We start from the raw sequence: 19447 nt of genomic DNA on the forward strand, positions 1-19447 counted from the left end.
CCTTCCCTCTCATGCTGTTGGTGTGCTTTCCAAATGCTTTTTTTGCCAGTTGTGTTCATGACATTTTACTTTGACTTGGGGGTGGGTGGGGAGGGAGAGCTGAGCAGCAGGGAGAAGGAACTTTTTTTACATAGCAGAGCTTTTAGTCTGTGATTAAAACATTTGGAAAAAATCTGCAGAGGGAATAGCACAGGAGGAGTTCCTTTCCACTTCTCAATTCCCTCAGCAACTCATTTTCGTCACACTCCCATGTGTTTTTTCCATGAGACAGAACAATTGCCAGCCATTGTGTGTAAGGTACTGTGGGATCAGAGGTACTTAGTTATGGTATGTAGGGGTATTAATGGGTATTAAAATACCTGAAATTTGCTGAATGCTCTCAGATTTGATATCTGTCCTTATCTACATGAACAGTTGGTTTATGCAATTTTCCGGATGTCATGTCCCAGTAGCTACAGCATATTATATCTTGAATTACAGAACATTTTTTACTGTTCTCTGTTTCCTTGCTATCCACCTCCTCATGACTCCCAGGTTATTTTACGTGGTTGTTACACAGTAAACGTGTACCACAGCCTTCATCTGACCAAGAGAAATTATAATTATCTGCAGTACTCCAACCCACTGAAGAATAACATTTTGGAAGAGTTATCATCTTAATCCAGTATTTTAAAAGACCCAATTCTTGCAATAAAAACCTTAGAGAAAAACCTGATAAGTTATTTCAACTTTTGCCTGCACTTGGTCGTTTGCAAGTAAGAGAAGAGGTGAGATGAGGAGCATTCCTGAAAAGGCTTTGGAAGAACAAAAAATGGGGGAGAAATCGTAGGCAACATGCTGAGCCACCAGGTACAGACAGAGGTAGATGAACTGAAATAAAAAGATCATAGTAGTGATTTTTAAAGAACAAATGAGAGCGATATTTTCTATTCTAAGAAATCTTGACCTGCTAATAGGAAGCCATCTCCTTCTTCATAGGATTCCCAAGAGTAGGAAGATTGCTGCATTTGGTAAAAAACTACATCTGCTCCAGCATCCTACTCTGTAAAGCTATCAAAAGGTTCCTAGTAGATTCATTTTATGTCTCTCACTTCCTATAACTGGAAGAAACAGTGAGTAACTGATCTCTGTCTACTAGGTCCATATGACTCAAAGTTTGTAGACATCTCTCAGGGCCTAAATTGTTTCTACTGGAGACCCAAGTGTTCTAGTTTACTTGGTTATTTCAGGAACTTAAACCGTTCCCATGTATTTGGTTATCCTTGTTGCTCCTGTGTGAACTTCTGGTAATAGCCTCCTGAAAATTTCTCTGGAATACTCCACGTCTACTCTGTCCAAACCCAGGTATGTGTGTGTGTGTCTCCAACTTCCCCACTTCCCCCAGAATCTTTAGACAGAACATACAAATGCAGGAAGGAAAGAAGTATGTGTGAGTATAGTTTTGAGTTTGTTGTTGGGTGGCTGATTGGCAGTGTCTTCTAGAGAGCTCCTCTCAAGTTCCTTCAGGCACAAGAGCACAGAGGCAGGCTGAACTCCTGTGTATTGTGTGAGGCAGAAGGCAAATACAACTGCTCCTCAGTCTCTCCAAGAGCTCTGAGTGCTTCTTCTTCCTTGCTGAGAGTCCCCAAATACTTGCTGACTTCTCAAAGGTATGTAGAACACATTTACTTAAAGGTGTGCCCATGTGGCATACCTGGCCTGCTTGACATATTTTGGAGAAACGTGTGCACTATCAGTTAGTTGTCTTAGGTCTGAGTCCTTAACTAAAGAGTTACAATTGCATGTGCCTCCTAGAGCTGACCCAAGTTCATGAGAAATGTTTCCATTGCTTTTTTTTCATATTTCCCCCTCCCCCCTCATTATTTTGCCCTAGTTATACTAATGCCTTTTCCCTTTATGGTACAGCTTCTGACACAATAGAAATTACTAGGATTCACAGATGTTTCTTGGCACAAAAAGAAATCTGTTTGTTGGGACACCCCTTTTAATGGTGAACATTAGCAAACTATTCACCTCCTAATTGGCTTTCTCAAAAAACAAAAAACAAAACAAACAAAAACAACAACAACAACAACAACAAAAAACTACCAAATTTTTTTCCCCTTGAGTTCAGTTGTAATGGCAAAACTTGATCAACTGTTTCTAATCAATGGCACACAGAGAAGAATTTAAATTATCCTGCCCAGGACATTGTGATGATGAGAGATGGACAAGATATATTCATCATTCTGATAATTCTGTAGAAACCTCCATGCCATTTCAAATTAACTTTCCATCATCTTTTATTGACACAAATAATGCCAGGATAGTAGAAATGGAAAATATTAGTAGAGTGGTGAAAATATTACTAGAGTGGGAAAAATATTAGCTTGTTTTTCCAGTTTGTGTTACACATGTGGTACACATTCTGCTTTCTGTTTCAAATATTGACCACATTTTCAGCAAGGCTTGTAAATGTATCTTGGCCCCCTACTACAATTGCCTATTGACCAAGAGTTTTTATAATTAACTCTACCTTTTTTTTTTTTTTTTTTAAGTAGTGATTTTCTTGCCCAACTTTTGGAAGCTGATGAGAAGTCTCATTTTTTGGACTAGAGTCTATGCAAAAGCTTCTAAAACAGAGATCAACAAGGGAGAGTTTGGGCGGGTCTTTCACATGTCATCTTGGGAATACAAGAAAATTATTTTTAAAACTTTGAAAGAAATTGTTGAGTTCATTAATGAGCAGAGGTACAGTATTTGAATTTTTATGCATGTTATTCTATTTGAACCAACCTGATTATAGCTGACGATGTCGCTTAAACCTAGAGGATAGTAAAATGTGTATTTTGACATTTAGTCAAAATTAGCATATAACTTATGTAATTAATACTCAGAAAAATTTAAGCACCAGACCGACAATGTGTTATTCATCTCCATGTCATCTGGAAACAAACTGAATGCTATATTGAATTTTAAAAAATTCAAGAGCATGGAGACCATGCCTGTGCTATGGGCTCTAGGCAGAGAGAAGAGAGCTGTTGCACAAAACGTAGAGCGGGACTCTGGCTTTAAAAAACAATTTAGTTTTCTGTCCTGCTGTTTTTTGGCACTGCCAGGAGCACTCCTGACTGTGGTGGCCTGTTTGATTTCGTAGTGCAGACAGACACAAGGAACTGAGCAGAGATGGTGAAACAGCTGTCAAGTGTTTAACTATTTTTTATCACTAATAGTGACCAAGGGTTGACTGGCTTCATATCACATTACCAAATCCTTGAAGCTTAGGGAATGTTTTTTTAAGCTTCATTTTAGTAGGGGAATTTCTATGCCTGGCTTGGATACTCCAATAAAATAAAAAGAATAATACAGCTCTTACTTCCACAGAGTAAGAGCTTATCCTGATGAATTTACTGGTCACTTTGAAAGAATTTTATACTGTGTGTTGACACATACCACTGGCTTCTAACGCTCCTATATTTAACTTTGCCTTTGCCTTTGCATCATAAAACCAAAGTCTTTAAACTGGGCAAAGACTACAATTTGGAGGCAAGTTCACTTTTTACTACTCCTTAATTCCATCTTTCCCTTTCTAACACAAATTTGAACTGCCTTTGGAACAAAAAATAAGTCTAGTTTGGAATGCACTTGAAAGTTTTAGTCTCCGCTTGCTGACAGCAGAGTTCCCTCACTGCCTGAACTTCTTATGCATCACCATTATGAGCGCACACTGCTCAAGTTTTCAGAAACAATTTTAAGTTCCAGTATTACGGTATCCTAAAGGAAAACACAAACCTTCATTCATCCAGAGCACGATGGAACCTCAAACCCTTTTATTCCCCTCTTGTACAACCGCAATTCCCTTTCCCACAAGAACACACAAACTTTTTTTCCTTTCCCCTCAATGCAGCGTCCTTCCTTGGGCTAGCAGAGACCCGCAGCACCTTTTTCGAGAGCTACACGCTAGATCTGCCGGCAAACAAGCCGCGATGAGGTCTCTGGCGGGGATGCCCGAGCACACAGACACCCCAGCGGCTCCAGCCAGCGGTGCTGCGGCCCGGGCGGACTTACCCGGCGTAGCGGAGCGGTAGCGCAGCCTGGAGGCAGAGCAGACAAAGGGGCAGGAGGAGCCCGCGGAGCCGCATCCTGAGGGGTTGTGCCGTCACTGTCGGCACCGCCACCGCCACCGCCGGGGCCGGGAGGAGCGGGGCGCTCGGAGGTGTCGCCGGTCGCCAGCGGAGAGGGCAGAAAGCACCCGGGCACGGGGATGGGGATGGGGATGGGGATGGGGACGGGATGGGCGGGGAGGCGCCCGCCCGCCCGCCGGGGAGGGCCGGGGGAGCCCAGGGGGAGCCCGGGGGAATGCGGGCTCCGGCTGCAGGTGCGGCGGGGCGGGCGGCCAAGGGGCGCTGAACGCACAGCCAGGGCCATGGGGAATTATCCGTGAGGTTTCCCCGGCTGGGCAAGAGCTGAGGCTGGTGAGAGGGCACAGACACACTTCCATGGAACAAAGAGCGGCACAGAGTCCATTAGGAACCATAAAGGCAGGAGAAAGTGGAACCATAAAGGCAGGAGAAAGTGGGATTTCAAGTTACCGGTGTGGTTAAAATCTTGTGTCTGAGGAGTGAGAACGGAAAAAACGCTGATACAACAGAATGAATTAAAAGCCCAGCATGTTTTAAAAACTGGGCTTTTACTCTCTCTTTCACGCTGCTGAGGGTGAAAGATCCATGTAAAGATAAGTTTTTGGAGCACTGAGAGTAACAAAGAAAATTTTGCTGCAAATAATTGTACTTTACAGAAAACTCATGGAGTACCTGTTTAAGAAAATATAGGTTAAAATATGATGCCAATATGGAATAAATGGACAGCCCCTTTGATGCCTTTACATTGAATTTACTAAAAAAGGAGCAAGAAGTGTTTCAAACCCAACTGATTCTCAGCCTCTCTGAGAGCAAAATGAACAACTGGGCTGTAGACAAATAAAACCAGCTGACATTTGAACGTGTGAGAACTACTCTAAATCCCTGTTAATGTTTCAGAAACACGGGGAGCCTTTTGAAAAAGGACTGTATTAAAGCACACGCACTTTGTATTCTCTGGCTGAAAGGCAAAGAAGCATTTTCCTTTGTCTTTTTCATAGCGGCACCAAATCTGACCATAGCGGTGCAATAGAGTCTGGAGGTGGAAAAGACTTTGTCCAAGGCAGGATTATTCTCTCTGGTTGGTTATTGGTATTCTCTCCCTTGAGCTTCCCATCCCCCCATAAAATGACCCTCTTAAAATCTCAGATTTGTTTCTGGTGAGAATATGCAGAGGTGAATGTGTGTGTGTGCTTACATGCTGTACATCCCTTGTTGAAAACACTTTCCATTAAATACAGGCAAGCCCCCAAATCTGTTCTGTGAATCTCCAGTCTTGTAATAAATGCAACTTCAACTTTACAAGCATCTGTTTAATAAAAGTTCTGCTCTCTGTTCAGAAGTGACTTCAAAAGTAGAGCACCTGACTTTTGAAGGGCATGAGTATGATATTGAAGCAAAACCCACTGCTTTATTACACATTTACTTTTCTTACTGTGTATCCTTGCTACATCTGAAATGCATTGGTAATACACTAATTTATTTAAATGTTTTAAAAAGTACTTTGGCTATTATTCTAAAGTATTTGCTTTCCAGATGAAAACTTGACTCTACTGGAGTAAGTAAGAATTTTACTTTTAGCATCTGATTGCGGAAGAGTTTGGCTTTTATTCTAAAACATTACTTTCAAGAGGAAAACCTGGCTCCCTTTGAGTTAGGGAGAGTATAATTTTGGACTTCTCTGACTCTAGGATTAAATCTTAAATCCTGCCTTTCTGCAACATTTCCTGAGAGCAAAATACAAAGGGGTATGAGATAGAAAGAGAATGAAAGCACAAAAAACAAACAGTGAAGGAAAGTAACACAATAATAATAATAAAAAAAGACTGAAAAAATAGAGGAGGAATAGCAGGAAGAGGACAAGGACAATGAAAAGGACGAGGAAGAGGACAAGAAGGAAAAACCCAAACACTAACCCTAACCCTAACCCTAACCCAAAACCTAACAATAAACCTAAAGCTAACCCTTAGGAAATCCCAAACCTGAATCCTAACCAAAACCCTGAACCTAAAGCTAACCCTACCCTAAGTAGGGGATGGGGACGGAATTTACCCTAAGTAAATTCCAAACCCTAACCCTAAACCTGACCCTAAACCTAATCCAAACTCTAACCCTAAACCTGACCCTAATCCTAAAACTAACCGTAACCCTAACCCTAATCTAAACTATAACAATAAACCCAAACCCTAAACCAAACCCTTACCCTAAATTTAACCCTAACCCAAAACCTAACTCCTATCCCTGTCCCTGACTGTAATCCTAACCCTAATCCTAATCCCAACACCAATTTATATCCTAACACCAATGCTAATCCTAATCCCAATCCCAATATTATTCTTTATCCTAATCCCAATCTGCATCCTAATCCCAAATCTAATGCCAATCTCAATCTCAAAATCAGTCACAATCAAAATAAAAATCCCACTCCTAATCCTAATCTCATTCCTAATCTTGCTCTCAATCCTAACGTTAAACTCTACCACAACCCTAACCCTTATCCTAACCCTAACCCAAAACTCTAAACCCTAACCATAACTACAAACCAAATCCTAAACCCAAAACTAATCCTAACCCAAACCATAATAGGTTAGGGTTAGGAGTTAGGGTTAGGGTTAGGGTTAGGGTTAGGGTTAGGGTTAGTGTTAGAGTTCCTCTTCCTCCTCCTCTTCTTCCTCCTTCTCCTCCTATTCCTCCTCCTCTCTTTGTTATATGTACTACTTCTGGCAGTTTGAAATACATTTTAAATGTAACTTTTAAGTACACTTTTAGAGCTGTGCTGATGCTTGCGATAGAAATAGGTTGAAGATACTGCAAAATCCCTTAAGGGAGGTCAGGATAGTGAGGTGGATACGGGTTCCTTGGTGTGTCTTTGATCCATCAGATTAAGGGAGGGTCTAGGGAAAAAAAGACCAGGAATTCGGGTGCACGAGAATTTATAAACAGGGTAACTCATTCAAGGGGAGGGTACAAATTGTCAGCCAATAGAGGGAAGACTGGGGAGGATTACAAGGCAGGGTTTATACAACTTGAACCAATGAGGAGGCACAGAGGGAGGTGAACAGGTCGATCAAACCTATGGGGCTTCCAGGATCAGGGGATTCCCAAAGGAATTTCCAAGGCAGGGGGCTTGCACAAGGTGGGATTGTCAACACAGCAGGAGGAGAGACAGAGAACAAGCTGGATCAAGGGGCAGGATGAGGACAAGATAGATAACTAAGTGGGAGGATACAACTTAGATCGAACCAAGAATACAGGAGGGAACAGAACAAACTTTGAAGATAAAAACACACTCCAACATTGTGCTAAGTCTACTCTCCCAACAAGATGGGGCTATCAAACTTGCACCCAGCTAAGAAAAGGATTTGAGACAAAGAAAATCAAAGTTTCTTTTCCTTCTCTTCTTGGAACAGAAAAGAGAAATTGTGAACACCAAGGGCAGCTTGGTAGTGATAGCAGCTTTGGATGGAACAGTAGAGAGCAAACCGAGATATGGTTTCCCTGCTAATGAATCGAGTTGTGGGATTTATCACAGCATCCTACGCTTCACAAGGAACACAGGCTGCCGAAACAGAGGCAATTCTACACAGTGTGGAAACAAGAAAGGCTTCATTTAAAGTGAGTGGGCAGGCAGCCTACGTTTGGTTACCTAGACTTTAGAACTTGCCACCTATTGGGAATAACAGAAAAAGGGCATTAGCTTCTTATAAGCATGTTCTATACCTTTGAATTGTCCCAGCTCTCACCTTCATGAGAAGGTTGCATTGGCTTGAATAAACAATCCTTGCTGCACATTTGTTAGAGACATAACAGTTCAGAAACAGGAGTTTTAAAAAAGTTTACATTTTCTACCTTAAATCATACCCACTAATGATAAATCAGACTAAGTGTGTTCATGCTGGCATTTTCTCTGTTATAACTAATTTTAAAAGATTGCATTTGATTGAATGCAATGTCATTTTCAAGATCTGGTGTCTATTTCTTTTAACTCCCACAAAGACCTTGTCAGATGAAGGACAGTGAAAGTGGTCCTGTTGATTATGTTCTAGATCAGGTTTGTGATCTAAAAGAATGAATGTGATACAATCCAGGCATGAGTGCTGTGGTTAGTTAGCCTTAATTAACCACTCTGTGTAGTCAGGAGTGTTACAGAAGTTACATAGAGGTGATAACCTCCTTTTTAGGAGAATTTCCCACTCCTAGGGGTTGGTAATTCAGGTTGTGCTGGGCTTTGCACTATCAGAGACAGGCTGCTGTTCATACCTGAGACAGTTTTGTTACAATGAACTGGTGCTTGACATTACCTCGGAGGGTATTCAGATGTAATTTTCTCACTTAGATGAAGTACAAGTGTCTTTAGAAGGGATGGACTTTGCAATTAAGAATCTTGACATTCTGCCTTTAACTTACTTGGAGTTGCTGCATTATCATAACTGAATAATTTTATTTGAATTTTTGTCAGTGGCACTGATTATAAAATGGTTAAATCAAGTGAAAGAACGGAACAACTGCACTTAAAGAATTTCTGTCTTCTGCTATTATTCTGTTATTCTGCAAGAGGACAGGAATACAGGTTAAATATTTTTTTCTGTTTTGTAGAATCCAGAGAGATTTAAATATGGATTTGCTTTAGAAGCAGCTAAAGGAAAATAGGCGTGTAACAGACAATTCATCAACAGATCAGCCCTCCGTAGAAGCCTTTAGGAACCATACTGATAAATTACATCAGAGCACAGTATTACAAACCTGATGAGTCCATTCCTTAGTATAGTTTTAATCTTGGAAAGACTGCTATACTTTTGTTCATAGGTTTCTTTATATGCATGGAATTCTTAGAGCTAACCATAGGAGAAAAAAAAAATCTTTAAAGGCTCTGCAGCAGGCCCCATTGTGAAGAAAAGCTTGTTCTGTCTTGAGATTCTGCCTTAAGACATGTGTGGCAACATGATTTCCAACTTTTTGGCTAAATGTTCTGAAAAAAAAAAAATTGTTCCTGACAAATAAGAGGTGTATATAACTGGAAAAACAAATTGCAGTGTCTAGACTTTGTCTCAGATGTCCCTAGCCCTGCTCAAACACATAAGGAAACAATATAAAAATATTCCCTATTGAAGTTACAGGTTTTTACTTGAGTGAAAAATACAGCCTTTTATTAGGCAAGAGATTCCTTTATCTTTTCTGTTCTGCTGAAAATTTCATGCTGGGGAAATATGAGGATGGCAATTTAAAAATTTCTTGCACCTCCTACACAAATCATGTGTATTTACTTTCTGTACAAATGATTTCTGTGTAGTAACACATTGCACTTGTATTGCACATTTCTCCATCCTTCTCTGAACTTCTGTACTTCACAGTAGTTAAAAATCTCAGCATTCCTCTAAGTTCATGTATTTTGGAGCTGTTTTGCAGGTGGGCATACTAAGATATGCGGAGGCTGGATAATTTGTCCCAAGAGTAAGAGCAAGTCTTTGGCAACTGTAAGTCTGGCATTTGAATTTCATGACTTTAACCACTCAAACATATGGAATTTGTCAATTTGTATTTGATTGTACTTCTAATTTAAAAGGCAAACATTTTGGTTCCCAAATTCTCAAACTTGTCTTAGTGTACTTGGGCTTAGATACAGTCTCACTTCTTTTGCTCCAAAGGTAGGTGTCATATTCTCAATGAAAGATTTTGTGTTATAAAACCATAGAATCATTGAGGTTGGAAAAGACCATTAACTAAGCACTGCCAACTCCATTGTATGTTCAATATCTAGCTTTAAAGTACACATTATTCATTACTTGCAATAATTGGAAAACCAGTAATTAGTTTTTTACAAAAACAAGTTTCTTCTCACAGTTGAGAAGAAAGAAAAATGATAACAATGTTTATTTTGAAACACTGCTAGAAATCTTCTGAATCAGCACTTCTCTATAGCAGCTACTGCCCACAAAAGATGGCAGGTGCCCAATATTTATTTATAACAATTGGCATTTGCCATATATACACGTGTGAAAATATTGAGAAGAAAAGGGTACTTCTGAAAGAGTGCATTCAGTACAATGGTGTTCTGTATGACACCAGTTCCCAGACAACTCCTGGCTTCAGAAATTCTGCAGTGAACTATTATTACATCTTATGGGAGGAAAGGGAACATTACGTAGAATATCATACTGGAGGTAGGTGAAGCAGAAACTACGGAGTTGTTAATTTATCTGTCAGCTGCACTGGCATGAAAAGTGTCTTTCCTCCTCCTCTTTCTCACCCTTAACATTGCCTCATAATTATCAGGTCATTTTACCATCTGGGCCTGGAATGATATTTTGATTGTCCTCCTTCAAATTTGGATGCCTCAATAGCTTGCAACTATATAATTAGGTAGCATGTTCTTCAGAGCTCTTTATGCAACTTGAATGCTGAAAAATGCTGAGAAGACTGGAAAATATGAATGGTGAAAAATACTGGTATTACAGAGTTCTGTCAGTCCTGAAACATTAAAAAGCCAAGGAATAAATTCTAATCTGGTGAAATATGCCAGAGGAGGAAAACAAGGGGAACACCAAAAGCATATTTAAAGCAAACATCCTTGGATCTTACCAGCAGGCAACACTACAGTGAGATCACACCAGTTGTCTGTCAACAACTCCTGGAAAAAGTGAATGCATGTGAGCTGAGCTATGAGAGGGAATCTTTTCAGTTGGGAAATAGAGAATTGCCAGAGCACCAAGGGCACTGCTGGCCTTGCCTGCACCTATCCAGGGATCCCCAGCCCTGCCCACAGCCCAGGGTCCCACGTCAGCCCCTGCCCCAGTGATGCCACTGGAAGCAGAGCTGGTCTCCAGCTCCCCACAGCCCTGCCTGGCTCTACAAACCAGAACCACATCCTGGGGCTGGGGGTGCCCAGGGACACCCATATGCTCCCAGCCCACAGAGAGATGCCTTTTTCTGCTTCCTGACATTACAGGACCAGCTTGGTTATCCTCTGTTATCCTCTCCACTTGGCTGACACAGTGAGGGCACACACAGCCTGGCAGCTCAAACCAGGGGCAATTGGCTACAAAGCCAGAAGAGGCAGGATGGCAGGAGCTTGCAGATACCAGAATTTGCATTGTAGGCATAAATATGGAAATACAATGCCAAAAACCAATCTGAACTCAATCCCCCCCATATTTGCGATTAACACCCCACTTGAGTTTTACAGCCACTGAGTTATTTTGACCAATATTATACTGACTTAACAAGAGTTTCCTGATTCAGGAAAGAACTTCATCATGAGAATTTCATCATTTCATCATTTGATAGAAGTTGTGGGATATTGATGGATATTTTCACTGAAAGGTCATCTCTTGTAATGTTCTGTTGGGGCTGTCCTTCCTTTAAATGTGATCCTTTAAACATATTCGTTTAATTTAAACATTTTATAGAACAACCTGTAAAACTGTAAAACTCTTTATGAAGAGGAAATATGGAAAATAGTTTGTTTAAAGACAGAAAAAATTGTTGAAGATGCCCATTAATGTTTTCATCCAGGGCACACCAAGGATTGTTTTCACCTGACATCAATGCCATTTCACAGAGCATGGCAGTGCAGGAAGGGCACATGATACAGTTAAAGAACATCTTAGATTACAGTTTAGCTTTTTCTCTTTGTTGTTGGTAGGCAGAGTTATCTGAATGTGATGTCTAAGCTAGTCCTTATAGTGATCTGAATGCAGTATCTCTTTTTCTTTTTAGAACAAGCGCCTAGTGTTTTATAACTCAGGTAGCATGTAGTCTTCACTCATTGCTCTCTTAAACACAGTGATTTCAGGCATGACATCAGTGGCTGAGACAAAGATGTGCAATTTTCTTTCACTTTATTTTTCCTTGGACTGATTAAAATTCCTTTCATAAGCAAATGACACACCCCACTCACCCCCTGCCGGTGTAAAAATGTTCTTATCTCTTGATAGGCTGTTCTACTGTTGGAGAAACAACAACAAAAAAAAAACAATCTGAAGCAATATATTAGAAAGAAAAAAAAAAGAAGTTTCAGCTATGTTACTGTCCAAAGAGGTTAGCACATAAAAACAGAGCAGGAGCAGACAAGCAGAGCAGAAAATACCTTTACCCCTTAGGAGCCTGTTAAACTGTTTTTCTTCCTTGAGTAGTCAGTCAGCGGACTTCAACTTGTTAACCAAGCAATGACTTTCTCTGTTGTTTCTTAACACTATTAAAAATGTTTCACACATCATCCTTCAATCTCTGTGGGACTGTAGAAGGGGGATAATCATTTGTGGTAACATTTAGCTCAGGTATATGTGCAGCTGAAGTATAATAGGTAAGTTCTCTAAGTAAAAAAATCAAATCATATTCATTATCAGCTAAATTATTCTATTATCAGTTCAATTATCTTGCTAAACTCTAAATGTTTGTTTGTTTGTTTTTTTCCAGCCCAGACAGTGTCCTGCTTTCCTGCTCACAACTTGTGCCTGACATACCAGACAAGCAATGAACATTTTTGAATCTAGGCTCCAAAGAGTGAAAAGTTTCCTTATTCTAAGACACCTAAAAAGAGCTTTGGCACCTTTTCCTTGGAAATGAACTACAATTTTCTGACCTCTCTTAATGCAAAACTTAGTAGTGAAGATCCATATGAACTGTCAAGTGTAGGTTTTCTAAGTAACATCTTCATTGATATGGAAGTATTTTGGTGTAATACCATTTTACATTTTACCATGCAGCTATCACTGGATATAAACAAGTAACTGCATCGGAGAATATTGTTGTTTCAAAGAAAATATAATATTACTTTGCATATACTTTGGTCAAATTTTGTCAAATTGGTTGATATATCTGATAGAATTAGACTACTCATGCACCATGGAAACTGTTTCCATAGCAAAAAATCTCTTAACTCAAAGACTGTTCTCCTGGATTAAATCCAAGGATTTAAATTGATAATCTAGAGCTTTCTGTAGCAGCTAGAAAGGTCAATACTTATGAGGAAATTGCCACACAGTTGTTGGACCATCCTCCCACTGGAATATGTTCTTACCCTCAAAAACAAGAGAAGTGCCCTGATGTTTCCTTTCATTTCACACATCTTTGACATTCCAAATGCCAACAGGTGTTTTAAAGGCAGTGGCACATCCTGCCAGTATCTTCAGCTACCAGCCAGAAATACAGATAATTGATGTGATAACCGAGTCTTCCTCCAAAATGCCTCAAAAAAACCCCTTACTCTACTGTAGATAAACTACTACCCATCTAGTGAGGGTAGAGAAAGTAAAAAGCATAAATTAACAAGGTCTTTCACAATAGAGACACCATTACCTGTTTGAAAGCTGGTTAAAAAAGAATCAGTCTTGAATATCTGTGGATCAGTATGTTAATAAAGCACAGGAAGGACGCTGATTAGGATTTGTTAAGGGTCAAATGAAAAAGATGTCATTTCCTAAACACCTCTTTAATAAAAGAAAATAAAAACTGTATTGAATTGAATGACCTTTGAGAATAATTTATTTTATGGCCTGAAGACATCATTCAATGATTTCTATTTCCCAGGAAATAGGACAGTATAGCCTAAAACTTCATCCTGGTTCAGGAGTGAAATAGGTGCAGTAATTAAAAAAGAAAAAGCAATATGTAACAAGAAAAAAAGAGAAATATATACCAGTGGATACACATATTCTGCGCTTCATAAATTCTGAGTTGTAAGAGGATTTAAAACCATCAGGAAGAAATTCATGCCTGGCAGGCCTAAGAACAAAAGGGTTTAAATACATTGAGTACACTGTAAATCCTAGCTGTGGTAAAGAGGTACTGCTTGATGGTTAAATTATTAATAATAATGCAGAATTAATGTAAGTGTTCAATAGCAAATACTGTTCTGTACTTGTAAGAAGCAAGATATAACATTATAACCTAATACCTCAAGAGAATGGGAATCATTTGAGCAGTGATCAAAGAGAACCATGAACAATATCTAATAAGGGATAAAGAAAACATTAATCATCATTGTCAGAGAAGCTGTATCCTGACCTTTCATGATTTTAAATAAATAATGAATGGATCCCTGAAAAAAGTTTATGGAAAAGTCAAATACCATTCCATATTATGTATTACAAAGGCAGAGTAGCTGATCCAGGTAAGGTTGTTCATCTGACAAGTACTAGGGAAGACAGAGGAGCGGTTTACACAGGGTGCAATTAGAAAAAAAAATCTGAGTATTGGAGTGGAGGTAAAAGGAAAGTTAGTCAGTATGGATAGTGAAAAAAGGTATATCAAAAGATTTAAATCAAGTATATTTGACACTTGATCACAATCATAAGCTACTCCTCTAGGAGCTGGGTTGATTGCCATGTAGGTGCAATATATTCCAGCTTCTTAGAAGTACAATACACAATTTCATATTGTTCAATGTTCTGAATAGCACAAATCAAGAATAGTTCTATGCAATATCACTAAAGTGCAAATTCACAGGTTAAGAGACTACTTAACAGGTGAACAAAGGAAATTTGGGTTATTAGGAAATTGAAATTAATTGGAACCATCTAAACAAGGCTCCCTAGATATATGTTGTGGGAAGATGTGGAAAGACAGATAGAGATAGGGCTAAAGGCAATCTTGCCTCTGACATATTGCAGCTGTGTTAATTAGTCAAGAGTGGGAACAGCCTTGCCTTCACAGCTGTGGGTGATAAAAGAGTGAGTTAGCTGGTAGTCAGTCAGTTCGAGTTTGCTGGCTGTGCTATGAGGATGAAGGGCCGAGTGGTCGACTGAGGGACAGATAAGGTAAGCCACTGTACAAGGGACAGAAAGAAGTGAGCCAGAATTGCAGAAGGAAGAGAGAAGAAAGAACGAGCTAGAGCTGCTCATAGGGTTGCTCAAGAAAAGGTATGGGAGACTTTTAGATAACATAGTGCTGGTGCTTGGAGCCCTCTGAAGTTTTTATTGAAGTCTGATCTACTAAACTGAACCTGTGCAAAAAGCCCTGGAACAATGAATTAAAGAGAAGCCTTTGGGTGGATTAAGTTCAATATGATACCCGTAAATGGATAATTTATAACCTCTAAGACAAGAGTTCTCAACTTGCTAAGACCCTAATAAATGTGGAAGGAGTCATCAGCTGAAGCAGTTTAGGATGAGAGTGGGATTAGTCCTGTTCCCATTACCAGAGGCTACTTGAATTCCCAATCATAGAATCAACTGTTGAAATGGATCTTACAGATCATTTATTCCCAACCACTTTGGCGGGTGTAGGGACACTTCCCACTAGAACAAGTTGCTCAAGGCCTTATCCAACCTGACTTTGAAGACCACCAGGGTTTGGGTATCCAACACCTTCCTGAATAATCTGTTCCAGTGTAACCACCCTCACAGTAAAAAATTTCTTTCTAATATCTAACTTAAATAATATCTAACTTTATTTAAATAATATCTAACTAATATCTAACTTTCCTGTCTTTCAGTTTGCTCTTATTGCTCCTTGTCCTATCACTGTAATGCCTGATGAAGAGTCCCTCTCTGGCTTCCCTGCAGGCTCCCTTCAGATGCTGGAAGCTTGTGATGATCACCCATTGAATATAAAATATCAATATGAAAGAAAAATTACTAGATGATAAAAGATGCCAGAATATCTTTTTAGTGGATATTTACAATGCTGTTGGAAGGCAGTGGCTGGAAACTGAAGCCAAGTCTGATGGGTTTCGCTGCTAGTGGTGATTCTGCCCAAATTATATCATCTTCCTCAGCTTAAGTTTCCCTGTCTAGAAAAGCGGTACAACAATACTCACCGTTTTCAAAGGGCACTTAATGAATAGTGAAAAGTGCCAGCTCGTCTTACTGGCTCTCTATTATCTTAATTAGAGCCCTGGGTGGCGGATGCAGCTGGCAACTGCTCTAAAATATAATTCTGACAAAGAACCAGACCAACAGAACACCTGATGAATGTAAAAGTGAGACTCAACCAGCTTCTAAGCACACCTGGAAGAACTTCACTGGGGTTAAAAATTTGTAGAATCAGTTCCACTATTTTTAACCCTTTGTGTGCTTCATTTAATTGCTGAGCTTACACATGTGTTTGAACAGTCATTCTCTGAGAAACATTTTAGCTTAAAAAACTTAAAAATATGTTCTGCTTTATTTCAGAATCCTCTCTATCTCTCTCAATTTGATTTGATCACCTGATAAACAAAATGTTAGGCATTTGGTTTTTAAACTGATTTATTAAGAAGGCTGTTCTGACCCACAGAAACTATTTACTTCAATCTCCTGCCATCTAGCGTCAGAAATAACACAATTGCACTTCCTACAGCTGATGGGAGCTCTGGCAGCTTTAAATTGTACGTTGCAAAAATTATGAAATATCCTGAGTCATTTTTTGTCAGTGTTTAGCAAGTTAGCATGATAAAAATACGTGTATATTTATATACACATATATCTGCATATATGAAAAAAAAATCTTTTCTCTATTTATTGACTCCAAAGTGTGCACTAAGCCCATGCTTCAGACTTTGGGATCTGTTTGGCGTTGAAACAAGGTGCAGGTTTGTGCCTGAGCAAAGCATCGTTTAAGAAAACCCTCCATGGTCAATAAAGACAGCGTTCATATTTTTTGTATATTTTGGGGGTTAATCTGAAATATATTAACCAGTGCTCAATAAAATGTACTTTGCTAGCTTCTTCACTGTCTTGGTGATGTCTTGAGATGTTCTGTTGCAGCCTGGGTGAGGGTTTTGAAAGGCTTCCTCATTGAAAGACTGGCTTACCAGAGAGAAAGGGAGGCAACCAGGAAATCCTGAGGCACTTCTGTGTGGCCAGTGCTTCTTTTAGTGTGAAGTGCATCCTGTTGGAATTTCCCATCTCTCAATGTATTAATTCACTCTAATTGTCCATTAATTCTCAAGTCTTCTAGTAATCTATGACTACATCTCTTTTTCCTCACTCTTTGCAGTGAGTGAGTGCTTTGTAGATTCCTTTCAAGCTCCTCTCTCTTTTATCCTAGATGGCTTTTCCAATTGCCTCCTGAGCTCTCACCCTCAGGTGATTACATTCCATTCAATACAGCAGGTTTTTTTTTTGTTGGTTTTTTTTTTTTTTTTTTTCTTAAACAACTACCTGGATTCTTTTCATATTAGCATTTAATATAATAGTGTAATATGCTATCATTAGTTAATACAAATACAATTTAATGTGATAGACTTCACAGATATTGTAAATGCAGGTGTTTTTTTAGCTATGCACCCCCACCTTACTTGGCATTATAAATGGAACCAGTGAAAATACCTGAGGATAGGAAAAAAGATTTGTCAGTGTACCCAAGAAAACTGGTACAATTGCTCAAACTACCCTTTGATCTTAGCAAAGAAAGGTTAGCACTTACTGCTTTCAAAATGTCATGTCTTAGTGTCCAATGTCTCAGTGATAAATGGCAATTCAACTGTTTTACCCCTTTTCTTGGAGAGAAGGGGTTTGTTGTTCAACTTAAGGCTCCATCCAAACCCCTTAATATTTATGCAAGGAAGTTATTAACTGGGAGTGTGTGGAGGGATCTTCAACATAAGATTGTAATGGGAAACAATCTTGAGATAGCAATATAAGAATGATAATGTTTTCTACTTTTTTTTCCCCCCCTAAACTTCCTTATGTTGATGTTTGTTCATACAGTTGCTAGTGTAATGGGTATTCCTTGTCCTTGGGACCATTTGTGCAAGTATTACTTCAAGAACAGTAAAGTGAGTAAGATGAAACACCAATGAATTGTATAAGGATTTACAGATTATATTAAGAAAACTGTTGGGATAAATGTCATCCATGGAGCCGTCTGAATTATCCCCACTATAATTGTATGTAAAGTCACTGTCCTGCTACCACCTTGTTTTCAAACCCCTTTATTCCCATTGCCAGCCCAGGCAGTTACAGATTTGTGCCAGAGTGTGGCTTATTACCTGGAAGAGTTGATTTAAATAATTGGTAGTATGTCTGAAACTTTATAGTATTATTATTGCAGTTGTACCTGTGATAACAGGTTCATAGCTCTTGGTAAAGAAATGGATTAATGGCAGGAAGTTTAGCCACAAAAAATTAATGTCCTGATAAGAGCACACAGAGAATACTCAACTAGAAGAATCCTCCTTCTCTTAAGAGTGCTGGATTTCAGGAAGTTCCTAACCTAATCTTCTGCTCAAAAGAGGCATATATATATGAGGTGAGACCAGGGCTTTATCCTGTCACATCTTGAAAATTTTTAAGAACAGATACTGTGCTTCCTCTGTGGACAACCTCTTTCAACCTCACTGTCCTGACAGTGAGAAAGAGGTTTAATTTCTATGTTTGAACTTCTCTTGTGTCCACCTATCTGTTGTTTCTTGTATTCCTACCATGCACTGTTGTATTAGCCTGTCTCTGTCTTTTCAGTAATCTCCTCATAGTTACTGGCAGGGGATTATTCAATTTCCTTCAAATCTGTCCTTGTCAAGGCTGAAGGTCCAGATTTCTTAGTCTCTTCTCATAGGAGTGCTCCAGCCTTCAGTGTTGTGCTGGCCCTTCACTGGATGTGCACTGGTTTAATTATGGCATTTTCTGTATCAGGGCCCTAAAACTGGACACAGAATTCTAGATGTCATATAGCAAGTGCCAAGGGGAGTGATGACTGCCCTCAATGTACTAGTACATGCCTGTTAACATAGTCCAGGATGCTCCTTCCTTGTGTACTTACTAAACTTTGGATTGACAGTCCTTTCAAATTTGTTGCCACTGTTTCACTCTTATTTCAGGTCAGAGAGTCCGAGGTCAAAACATGAAATTATATTGAAGAATATATTTTAATTCTGGGGCAAGGTGACCTGGCATAGTGGCGAGACAAACTCCCATGAAGTTTTGACAGGCTCACATTGACACAGTATTATTGCACTGATGAGCTCCTCTAATCCTAGATATTTGGAAAATAACATAATTTACTTCTCTTAAAAAATTACCTCCCTTTGAACTTTGCAGGTTTATAAGTACAAACAGTTATATGTCTATATTAAGACTAGGTTGTAACACTTATGGCAGTCTGTAAGACTCTTGTGATGAGTAGGCACATGTCAATGTGCTTTTGTGTCAAGGAGGCTTTGTGGGAAGGAAATTAGAGAATTGGAGTCACGAATCTTCCCAAAACTTGTGATGGAAGGAACATCTAACAGGCAGAGATCACCCACATATTACTCCTTCTCCTTCAGCAAGAGGAAATTGGAATAAGTTTGTGTCTAGAGTAAGCCACAGAGTCTTTTCCAGACTGCAGTCGGACAATATATTTAATGTTCATCTCATTTCTCAAGCCTGTCTAAAGACTGACCAGGGGCAGCACTATAGAAAAAACCA

At 39.3% G+C, this 19447-nt stretch overlaps 1 protein-coding gene across 1 annotated transcript in view; it reads right to left on the bottom strand.

The window, feature by feature from the left end:
• CPA6 (carboxypeptidase A6) overlaps positions 1-19447 on the bottom strand; it is a gene marked incomplete at both ends in the record, with an annotated part of 126282 nt that overhangs the window by 75356 nt on the left and 31479 nt on the right. Inside the window, 2 exons of the mRNA XM_083859022.1 lie at positions 4048-4451; positions 4572-4593. Coding sequence (XP_083715148.1) covers positions 4048-4451; positions 4572-4593 — 426 coding nt within the window. The remainder of the gene's footprint in view (positions 1-4047; positions 4452-4571; positions 4594-19447) is intronic.

Source organism: Zosterops lateralis (genome assembly GCF_965231275.1).
Source record: "Zosterops lateralis genome assembly, chromosome: 1".
In the NCBI taxonomy this organism is placed as follows: Eukaryota; Metazoa; Chordata; class Aves; order Passeriformes; family Zosteropidae; genus Zosterops; species Zosterops lateralis.